Source organism: Nanorana parkeri, unplaced genomic scaffold (assembly GCF_000935625.1).
Source record: "Nanorana parkeri isolate BGI_ZX_2015 unplaced genomic scaffold, ASM93562v1 scaffold697, whole genome shotgun sequence".
Classification (NCBI taxonomy): Eukaryota; Metazoa; Chordata; class Amphibia; order Anura; family Dicroglossidae; genus Nanorana; species Nanorana parkeri.
In genome coordinates, this window is record NW_017306965.1 from 151,289 (window position 1) to 162,954 (window position 11,666).

Consider the following 11,666-nt stretch of genomic DNA (forward strand, 5'->3'; position numbering starts at 1 on the left):
GTCGCGGCCGCGACCTCTGCGACCTTGGTAGTTCCGCCACTGGCTGGGGATTCCACCTTTCTTATTAGAGCACAGGGTTCGATGTGTTCACAGAAAATGCAGAACCTCCCACATAGAACTCACTATGAACATTTTCAGCAAGCACACTGGAATGGCCTATATGTGTACAGAACATGTTGGTAAGAATCTAAAATAATGTTGGATAACATTTGGCCCCAGATACCTGACATTCATTTCTTCTTTGGGATCACTACAGCTTACTCTTATTATTAAAGTCCAAGATAGTTTTTTCACAAACCTTCAATGTGCTCTCCAGATCAAACTCTGGGTCAAACAATGGACGTCTTTCTAGCAGGATCACTGAAATCAGTAAGGCAAAATGACCGGTCAACCCCCAAATGTAAAAGCTTTTCTTAGTCTGTGGATCCTCATGCTCAAACTTATGGATGGTCTGCTTTCCGAAAGGGGGTATGTTGTATGGTATTGCAGTGTAATGGTCCAAGCTGATGAACAGATCCAAGGGAACATAGAGGACCTCTGTAACCTCATTGGGGTTAGGTGTTGGTTGGAAGGTGTCTTCTACAATCCCAACTACTGGAGTGACCAAGAAAACTGGAGACTGGAAGAAAAGAGAGGTAATAAAGAGGAACTTTATCATATATGTTTAAAATAACAACAAAGACACCTTGATGTCAGGGATGTCAGGGATACCGGCACAGGTGACCCCACACCTGCGCAGGTACCCACACAGGCAGACCAAACACGTGACCACACAGGACGAGGCAGAATGTATGATATACCGTTTTAATATGCCAACCAGAATACAACAGAAACAAGTCTTAGCAACCAACAACATCTAAACAACACCACATGCAAGAAGAAACAGGCAAGCACACCCAGGGAACAAAGCAAAACACCAGGGGAACTAAGGGACGAAAGGTCAGGGTACAAGGAGCTAACAGGACTCAGGAACAGAAACAGGTCACGGTTCTGGACAACAAGCAGGGAACATACACAGGATACAGGACTCGGGAACAGCAGCAGGTTACAGGACAGGGGACTCAGGCTTAACAGGAAACAGGAAACAATACTGAGCCACAGACCTTACTGCAGGGAGGGCTTAAGTAACCTCCCAGGGAGCACCAGGTGGTGGATGATTGGTGGCAGCTGGGAGACACCTGCAGGCGAGCACTGGAGTTGCAGTTTCCAGCACCACCCAGTGGAGGTCTGGTACCTAGCAGTTCCTGGCTGCCTGGAGACCCCCGCAGGTGAGTACGGAAACTGCAGGGCTTAGCTCCAGCGCCACCTGGAGGCGCTCTGGATCTCAACAAATAATGACATCTACAAATACATACTTCTAGCTAATTGCCTGCTTTGTATTCTTTACATACCTTATTTTAGGGATGCACCGATACTATTACTCGTACGTGCCCAAATGCTCCAATGCCTAGCCTGATACTTGAGCTTCCAGTATAAGGAAGCCGGCCATGAGTCATTACACACTGCCCGGCTTCCTGATTGGCCGTGAAGCCGGCTCCATGCTCCCTCGTCACTTGATCAGGCTAATTAGGAAACCAGGTGGCAAGTCATTACACGGCGCCTGGCTTCCTTAATGGGACTTCCGGTATTAGTATTTGGTATCGGTGAGTACCGAAAAAAAAAATCAGTACTCGTACTGGATACCAAAAAAAACGGTATCGGTGCATCCCTACCTTAGTTCTCTTTTCTCTCCCAGTCTTCTCATGGCGGCCATTTTAACTAAGGGCAGACTACTATATCTCCCTTTACTTCCTGGAACTCTGGCACATGTGACTAGGACATGTGACCATACACATCATCTCACAGGAGGAATATGCCTTTCCCAGAGATCTCATGAGATTCCAGATGTGATTTTTAGTTAAAAGGGGGTAAAGGTCCACTTTAAAAGGATACCATACAATACAAATATATACAAGGGGATGCTTGTCATTAGAGTAACACGGAAGCTTGCTGAAATCCTCTGTAACAGTAGACAATAACAGTTGAAGATATGATGCCACAAATACAACTAAAGTCACTTTCATTGTTAATGCAATTCAACTTGATCACTCCTTTATCTTCAGGGATCTAACAGTATCACAGACATTCAATATATATACTTTAAAGACAAGCACAGGTTTTAGCGGGATACCAATATACATACTAAAAGGTATGCAAGGCCCAATTTACACCTATGCATGAGTGTAGCAAGGTGATTTAGAGCCATTTCTTTACTACATGTTTGTACGCATGCGTTAACATGACACTTGTAGTACAGGAGCGGAATGCTTTTTTTTTGCCTCCATAGACTGCTACATGGGAGCACATAAATAACAAGTGTTAGGTGCTCCCATTAAAATCTATGGAGCCGAAAACGCATACTTTTGCCCCAAAGAAAGCTTATGTACTTTTTTGAGCTTAACAAGACAGGTGACAAGCAACACTTGTCATGAGAGTGGCTGCATTGAAACTAATAGGATTCTTCATTTTGCGCATAGCTGTGCTTCAGGAAGTGCTCAACAAAATGCTCAGGTGTGAATGGGGCCGTAGTGATAGAATACATTCCAAGCATAAAACAAAACTTATTTTAAAAATATTAAACCGTAATAATGCTACTAAAATACTGGATTTGATTCAAAACTTGATAAATAATAGCTATAATAAGACAAAACTGTAGTATGGATGTTTCTGAATAATAATAAAAAAAATATCTTGCCCCATCTGGTGGTTAAATAGTAAATTTACAATTTATAAAATAATAAAAAGAATCAGTAGCTTCATGTTATTCCTCTGGAATCAGGATTTATAATTTATGGACCAGATCATCTCCAAGCTGCAGATTTCTGTAAGAATCTTTTGTACGTTTTGGAAGGAAAACCCCATTGAATGGTATCAATTTTTAATTTGGAGAGATATATGCAAAATGATTACAAGCAAAACAAAACTTTTTGAAAGGGTTAAAACTTACCTGTGTCTGCGCCGCGCGCTCCCATCCGAACATTTGAAAATTTGTCGGGCAGCCGCAAAGGATCTTGGGGCGGGCGCATGCGCAGTTCAGATGTTCGGCCGGGAGACGAGGAGAGACCCAAGGTAAGTATATGGAGCAGCGTGCACCCGCACAGACTCCGTGGGACATGAGCAAAGAGGAGGACAGAGGAGTCAGCGCTGGATTGGAGACCCATACCAGCGCTGAAGGAACAGCTAAAAACTACAGGAAAGAAGAAGAAGATCGTATTAAAAGGCAACATTTAAGGCAAGTCCTTACTTTAGCACTGGGGGGACGACTTTAGCCTTTAATGTCACTTTAAAGTCCCACCCATGATCTGCTCCCCATGATTGATTTACCATACCTCAGTCCACACACTGTCTCTTGGTCAAGGATGCCATCTTGATAGAGAAGGGGTGCTTTGCTTTCTCATATCAGAGCTTCCCCAGTGACTACTAGGGATTAGATGCCTGATGGGGGAATATTTAGGAAGCAGCAGGAAAGGTGGAGGAACACAGATCTATAGAATTCATGGAGCAGGAGCAGATAGTTGCTTGCAATGAAGGCCCTCAGGAGAACAGCGAGGAGCACAATAGTGACATCACCAACTCTCCCTCCAAAACTCATGAGCCTAGAAGTCAAAGGCAGCAGTGCCTAAGATGATCTTATACAGCAGATATACAGCTCTTCAGCTACAGAGCAGAAAGCTTGATCAGTAGGAGCATTTATGTTCTGGCATCAGTAATCAGTAGGAGTATTAATGCTCTGATGTCTGGAAGCAGTAGTAGTAATAAATTCCCTGGCATCAATGGTCACAAGGAGTAATAAATGACCTTGTATTGGTGGTTAATAGGAGTAATAAATACCCCTAGGTCAATAGGAGTTAAAAAAAATGTCCCAGTGTCAATGGAAGTAATTGATACCCTGGCCTCAGTCTTCAGTTGGAGTAATAAACTGCCCCAGCTTTAGTACATGCAAAACATTCTGCAGCATTAGTGGTCAGTAGGAACAATAAATTCCCTGGCATCAGGGGGAATAAAATATGCCCTGGCACCAGCGGTCAGTAGGAATAGTAAATGACCGAGTTTTATTGTTTAGTCAAATCAATAAATGCCCTGCTGTCAGTGGGAGTATTAAAGGGCGTGGAGACAGCAGGTGGAATGGTACCCCATCATTGATGTCATTAGTTAGTGGCAGGATTATTGTGCCCATCATTAGTGGTCAGTGGAAAGAAGCGCCGGCTTCCTTACGCTACATTTAGCCCTGCTTTCCCATAGCAGGGCTAAATGTAGAAAGCAACTTACCGCCCGGCACTTCATGTTCCGGGCATCGGGGGATCCCACAGACGCTGCTGCCCCGAGGCCGGGCCTCGGTGGCCTGGTGGGGAATTCGGGCCTGATTACAAGATCCTTTACACCAAATGCAGACCAGATCTGCATTAATTTCTGAACATGCAGTGCAGTGGGTTGTGCCTCATTTTTGATGCTTTCCGGGCCGTTTTTGGTAGTTTAAAATGGGCTTTCAGTGTGTTCCAGGGCGTTTGCATTAATTTTTGATGCGTTTGCATGCATTCCAGAGCAGGTAAAATAGGGCCTGCTGCAGTTTTTTTACCTGCTCTGGAACGGAGCGCTGCGATGTGAACTGGAGCTAAAAATCCAATTGGAATACATTGGACGCAGTTTTGCTCCGGTCTGTAACTGCTCTGCTCTGCTCCTGGAAGGCGCTTGGTGTGAACAAGGCCTAACTCAAAATGCAGCTTCCAAAGAAACACAGGTTGAAGAGATCCAAGACCTCTTGCAGTTTATTAGCCCCTAGCAAAGTCAAAATAAATAAGGTTCAAGGCACACAAAATAGAGTGATTGTTGGCAACAAACGCAACAATACCAGATGTTTATGCCGTCTTTCCATGTAGTTGCTACTACTACTACCACCATTACCTTCCATATAGCTGTTACTACAATTACTGTCCATATAGTTGTTACTACCATTATGTCAACTGCTAAAATCTAAGTTGTCCAGTTTGCGGTTCACATTTTGTAATATATTGTAGAATGGCCCCGCACAACTACAATATATAGGTAGACCCACCCAAACCGTTAAACAAAGATTATTAATAGGCAAAGATATAATAATTAGGAATGCACCAAAATGACATTTTTAGACTGAAACAGAAATTTAAAAACGTGTCAGGCCGAAAGTTTTTTCCAACCTTTTTAAAAAATGTTTCATTATTTTTTCATTATTTTATGTGTTATTTTTTTTTTTAAACTTTACTGTAAGGGGCTCTGGGGAAATGTCAGGGGTCTAAACAAACCCCTGGTATTTTCCTTTTAAAATAGAAAAAGAGATTGAGAACACAAAGTCCTTAATCTCTTTTTTTCTGCAGCCCCTATTATCAATGAACAGGAAGCCTCTATACGGAGTGCTCCTGTCCATTCATAACGTGAGGAGATAGTATCAGTCACTAGGTTCACAATCATGAATGAACAGGAAGTGATGTATAGCACTTGTTGTTTATTCAAAACTGGGGACACAGTAAGCATACTATGTCCTCAGTTATTTACAAACATTCAACGATCAGTACTAATCGCTGAGTGTCTGTGCTCCGCTCTCCATTCTGACTGATTGTCCTATCACAGGAGGCTGAGCTCTCATCCTGCACCACCTAGCTTAGCCTCCTGGCAGCTCTCTCCTCCCCACACTACCCCGCTCAGCCTTCTGACAGCTTCTCTCCTCCCCACTGGACGCCAGCAGCTGGATCCGCCCTGTGTGCCCTCCAATCCCTGGCAGGCTCCAACACTGGCAGAGCAGCGGTGGATCAGAGAGGACACAGACCAGTGCCCAGTGGGAAGGAGCGAAGCTAGAGATGCTCTATATTTTTGGCCGTTTTGGTACTTTTGGCATTTAGCCCATAGTACCATTTTCAGCCAAAATGTTGTGGCGGCCGAAATTTTGGTGCATATAGATTTACGCTGTCAGTGCCATTCATTTATTTGTCACTCTGAAGATATCCTGACATTTGGAATTACTCCTATTCACAATATTTTCCTTTCCAAAGAGAATAACTAACTTTAAAGCCCCTGCATCTTGGAGATGTGCTGCATTCATAGGGTTCAACAAATGTGGTAATGTCCTTGATACTTTTTTTATTTGAGCTAGCAAATTATAAAAAGTTGGACCTTAGAAGAAGGGGTGGGGGTTAGGCCCTGAATGCTCATCCTGAAAGTTTTAACTGTTAGTGCATTCATATTTTGAAAGCTGACATTTGACTACTTTACCACTAGATGGAGCCGGTGTTCTAGATGTATGCAGTTCTGAATAGAGAAAAATTTCAGTAGCAGCATGAGAGTTCATTTATTTTTTAATTATGCCATTTTATTGTTTACAATGTACTAAAGTGGAACTATGTGCAAAATCGTTTAACAAGCCAATTTGTGTGTGCCCCCCTGCTCAACATCCCCACCTTGCTTCTCGGGCTCCGCTGCCCCTCCTGCGGGCCCTGGGCCGCATCACAGGTGTGGGCAGGAAGCTGGGAAGGAGACCAGTGAACATATGCTCACCGATCCCCTCTTCGCTGAATGGGGTAGGAAGCGATGCTGATTGCATCACTTCTGGTCACCCAGCTGCTGTCATTCCCCAGTGGCAAAAACTGGGAAATCTGCACTCCAGTAGCTTCTTTGGAGTGGAAAGGTGACACTAGGAATCTAATTGACCTCTAATGTCACCCTAAAGAGTATCTGTCAGCTCCAATGTGCTATCAAATAGGGGGCTTCTAAGAGTTGGGGTGCATTAAGAATGAATGGCACCACATCACTACAACGTGCAAAATGCATGTTTTTTCAGGTTGCAGTGATGTGCACACTCACTTCACAACAGCCTGGGCAATAAAGGTTTTATATAAGAGATGAAAACATTATATAACTCATCAGTTTATTATCAGACAATATATTTCAGAATTAGAAGACATGAACCTGATTACATTTACTTACCTTGGTAACATAGGGAAGAAGCCTGCAAACAATTTCCACTTGGTGAGCACACAGTCCTATCTCCTCTTTGGATTCCCTTAGAGCAGTTTCTATTTCATCTTGGTCGGATGGATCTTGTCTTCCTCCGGGAAAGCACACATCTCCTGGCATAGTTTTCAGCTGTAACAAATACCAGACCATCAACGACAGCTTCCTAAATATTCTTATGTAAGCATATTAAAAATGTAGCATTTAGGATGTTTTCATTTCTCAGCAACACCACACTTTGCATGAGCACTCAAAGATGCAGATTGAAGCTATTGGACCCCTGGTGCCAAAACACTAAAGTGTAACTGAAGCCCAAACCTTTTTTGTAGTTTTGCAAAAATGAAGGGAGGGTTATAACCTCTGTTAATTTTTTTTCCCCTGCCAATTATGTCATATTGGGGAGATTTCCCTTTACTTTCTGTCCAATAGCCACAACAGGTGAGAGGAAATACCTCCATAATGAGTGAAAGCCCGGGTGGTCAGCAGGGTCACCGGAACTAGTGTCCCCATTGAAAGATTTCATATCCATTCCTGTTCTGGTGACAACCACTTGCTGACCGGGGTGTTAACCCCCCTTGCTGTCCAGGCCACTTTTCAGTATTCAGCGCTGAGGTACATTAACTGACTTATTTATTGCGTCACACAATGCCATATAAAAATGAATTTTACCACTGGGTTTATTTTTTATTTTTTACTATATAAAGAAAAAAGTGCCTATTTTCTTTTGTTATATATTTTCCATACGTTATGTAATAAAACATTTATAATTACCCATTTTTTGTGTAAAATCTAAAAAAAAATCAGGTCACGTGTGGTAAATAGACACCAAACATCAAGTCAGACCCGTCAGATCTGTTGAAGTATTCTGACAGCAGCCGCTGTCAGAATACAAAAAAACAGCAGATAGCAGGAGAAGCAAAAGCCAGCCTGCTATTGGCTATTTTAAACTGCAATAGCTATTGTACCGCCCACTGCCTGCTGTTTACATTCAGCTGTCAGCTGTGGAATCCTGCCGATATCAGACCGATATCAGATGACTACCTGCCATTTACATTCAGTAGCTGGATGGAAACGTAATATCGGTACCAGATATCGGTTATTGCCTAAAAGGTGGCTCATAATCGGTATCGGTTCTGTAAAATTCACATCGGTCTACCCCTAAATTCTGCAATTAGCATTTTAAAGGCATAGCCTACCTATGCAATAATTCAATAAATACACCCACATTAATAAATGAAAATGTGCTTTATTTTTAAGATTTTTGAATTGAAGCGTGCAGAGCATGGACACCACAAGCAGCGCGGCATGGGTGCAATGCACAGGTTTTTGCATTATGTACATTCCTAGCCCCAGGTCCAAGATGTGGACCTACTGTTATGTTCCCGGAAGTAATCAATGGGAACAATGCCATCTCACTCGTGCTCTTTTGAGACCTGCGAGTCCCTCAGCCGTATGTAGGATTAAATGGAACTATGATAGGCAGGTAGGACTTGTAATCTTCCCATTCGCAGATCCTGTGAATGGATCTGTGGATGGATGTTGTGGCTGTGCGAACAGTGATTGGGGGAAGTGCGGTTTAAAGGGGGGCTGGGGAATGTGATCATGTTTTCTGCTATTCCCTGAATATAGGTGTAACATAAGAAATGGTCACAAAGATGGACTGAACCTTCAAATGCCAGGATTCCCCTTTAACTGAAGCAGAAAACTTCCCCTGCCAAGCTGCAGATAATCACCTCTGAAGGAGATTATGGAAAAGCCGAAAAAGGTAGAGGAGCAATTAAATGATATAACAGCCAAGTTCTGACTATAAGCAGCAAAAGGACAATTTGCTCCGGAGAGGTGATGAGTAAAATGATCCTATTTAGCTGCGAGCGAGGGGTAATGACGCATGATGTTCAGTGCACAGTCCCAGAACAAAGCGTGCAAGGAACAGCCGACTTACCTTCATTGATCTGACAGTTAGAAGAAGGTACAATCTGCCTTGTCTAATTTGCAGAGGGAGCAGCACTGAGGCTTTCTGAAGAGGAATGTGATTGTATCGGCTGCCAACATCATATCTGCTTAAATTGTCCTTGATCTTCTTTCTAAGACTTGAGAGAAAACAGACAGCGGAATGAAACTGCAAATCTTATGTGAAATGATGGCAGAATTATGAGAAGGAATAGTGCATTAAGCAAACCCTTACCGAGGAAATATAAAGACTGCTATTGCTGACCTCCCCTTTCTATAGCTGCCTTGCTGACCCATTAACTCCAGTATACCAAGGGGTGTATTTTTAACCAGTCCACAGAGCTATTCACCCTGCATAGTTGTGCAAACATTCATTCTGTGTGAATGGAGGCAAAAATAAAAATAAGTAGCAAATTTTCTTTTCCACAACAAATTTAATCAGGTAAATACCTTGTTATGGCCTCTAGATGGAGCTGAGGAGCACAGGAAATAGGTATCTATTACCTATGCTCATCAGCTCCATCTAGTGGCCATAATGTGGTATATTCCTAAAATTACATTCAGCCTGGAAAGAAAATATACTAATAACTTTTGGGTTTTGCCGCCATTTACACAGAACGATTGTACATGCAGGATGAATGGCTCTTCAAATTATTTTTAAAAACACCGCTAAGTCACTAACCCTAAACATGTATGCAGACCAGGAGCTTCCACTTTGCTTTGATTTTCTTGATCTGAATGATGGTTGCTGGTAAATGTCTCAGAAACCAGACACAGCCAGGCAACTAGCATATTCCTCCTAGCTAAGAGGCTCCTTTAAAGTGAACCCAGCGGCCTTGTTCATGCAGCTGTTTCAATGAGAGAAGTTATGGAAGGATGTCATTTAGGCAGCAGGAAAATGGAGCACTGGCAAGCTCCCAGAACCCCCCCATAATAAAGCACTGTGACCAGGGCACCTGCCCTGCTCCTCCTGCTACCCATCCCTTTCCCGATCCAGAGGCACAGGGCAGGCCACAGCATCCCAGATTGCTAAGTGCTCTCCCCACCCAGTCTGCTGATGTCATCGGTTGCCAGGGAGCTGAGTGGGAAGCCCTGGCTGGCATCCCGTCGAGCTCATGGCAACTAGTAATATGTGAGCTGCGTGGGACCTGACAGAGAGCCGCTGACAGCACAGCTCTAATGAAGCAGCCCGTCCCATTGCGTCTGTCGCAATGCCCGGCCCCCTAGCACCATCAGCAGCACAAGCCCCCCCAGCACTATCAATAACACCAGACCCCCCAATCTACCACTGCCTTAGGCAGCATATAGAGTAGGGACGGCGCTGGACGTAATAAATGCATCAGTGCAGCAATTGGGCATCATTTTATATTTGCCAGGCCGGCGCACTGTTCTGTGCTGAGAGCATGCTCACTAATGCATTCCAAGAACAGCGATAGAGCTCCAAGGTTTATGATTGAGAGCAGATGGGATCCCGATCATGTGACTGCTAAGACAGAGATCACATGATTGGGTAGCTGGCCACCGCCCCAGTTGTTCAGTATTCCTTAGGCTCCATTCACATATAGCGTATTAAAAAAGCAGCGAACGTGCGGAATCCGCCAGACTATCGCGCTTGCACTATTTCGGGGGGCGCACAATTTTGTGCTGTGCGGCCCGCAATGGTGTGAACCACGCACATTAAAGTGCATTGTTTTTTGTGTTTAGACCGGCTCCGCACATATCCATACAGCCGAATACGCGTGGACTGCCGCTCAGGTGTGAATGGAGCCCTAATGGGCTGCCAGGAGCCGCTGCCATAGAGTTAAAGGGATTCTGCCGCTGAAAATAAATTGAGAATTAAAGATGTACCTGCAGAGAGGAAAGTAAATACTTACCTCTCCTGGCTTCAGTAGAAAGCCCTGACCCTTCGAGGGTGCAAGCACTTGGAGTGACATTTACTTTCTTTTGCACGTACATCTTTAATTCACTCTTTCTTTTTAACGACAGAATCACTTTAACATGTTTTATCACATATATTTATTATTGTTATTATTTTTGTTATTACTATTATTATTTTATTATTATTATTATTGTTTTTTTTTTTTATTATTATTGTTGTTGTTATTATAATTACTTGTTACTACATTATATTTTCGGCTAGTAGCTAAATAATAATATTATGTTATTCTTCAATTACTCTGGATAACAATTTACATCGGGGTAGGCAACCTCAGTACTCCAGCTGTGGTGAAACTAAAAATCCCATCATGCCTCTGGGATTCATACCTTTGGCTCTCAGTCTTGCAATGCCTCATGAGGCTTGTAGTTCCACAACAGCTGGAGTGCTGCGGTTGCCTACCCCTGATTTACATATTCGCATTGCCATTCACAGAACTTTATAAGAAAGGAGACTTCTGCTGTTTAACTTGGCAATAGAAGTAGAATCAAGAGACAGATGATTGCTTCCCTTTAGGTTTGGTAACTACTTTAGCCTAAATAAATTAGATTCCAGGAGCTTTGTAGCCACCAGTGCCGCCTTCATCTGTAAAGAAGCATTACCTGTCCTGATCACTTGTCTGATCCCCTGCATAGTCAGTGCTGGTGGAAGACATGCCTGCTTGTAGACAGAAGGAACTGACTCTTCCGGCTTTGCTCTCTCTCTGCTCTACATGATCTGGTGACACAGCAGTCATGTGACCAAGCTGTCAATGCAGGAG

At 43.4% G+C, this 11,666-nt stretch overlaps 1 protein-coding gene across 1 annotated transcript; it reads right to left on the minus strand.

Moving 5' to 3' along the window:
* Positions 1 to 202: 202 nt before the first annotated feature.
* Positions 203 to 11,591, minus strand: NUDT7 (nudix hydrolase 7). Its single transcript, XM_018563798.1, has 4 exons — positions 11,509 to 11,591; positions 8,963 to 9,110; positions 6,994 to 7,152; positions 203 to 619 (listed from the first exon to the last, which is right to left on the minus strand). The coding sequence occupies exons 1-4, from the start codon at positions 11,559 to 11,561 to the stop codon at positions 251 to 253; spliced, it is 729 nt and encodes a 242-aa protein (XP_018419300.1). The 5' UTR covers positions 11,562 to 11,591; the 3' UTR covers positions 203 to 250.
* Between the last annotated feature and the right edge of the window lie 75 nt (positions 11,592 to 11,666).

Excerpts from the sequence above, each read along its gene's own strand:
- NUDT7 (XM_018563798.1), bottom strand. The coding sequence starts at position 11,561 with ATGTCTTCCACCAGCACTGACTATGCAGGGGATCAGACAAGTGATCAG. Across the intron at positions 9,111-11,508 it reads CAGACAAGTGATCAGGACAG|TCTTAGAAAGAAGATCAAGG; the intron begins GTAATGCTTCTT and ends TTTTCTCTCAAG. Across the intron at positions 7,153-8,962 it reads TAACTGTCAGATCAATGAAG|CTGAAAACTATGCCAGGAGA; the intron begins GTAAGTCGGCTG and ends TATTTGTTACAG.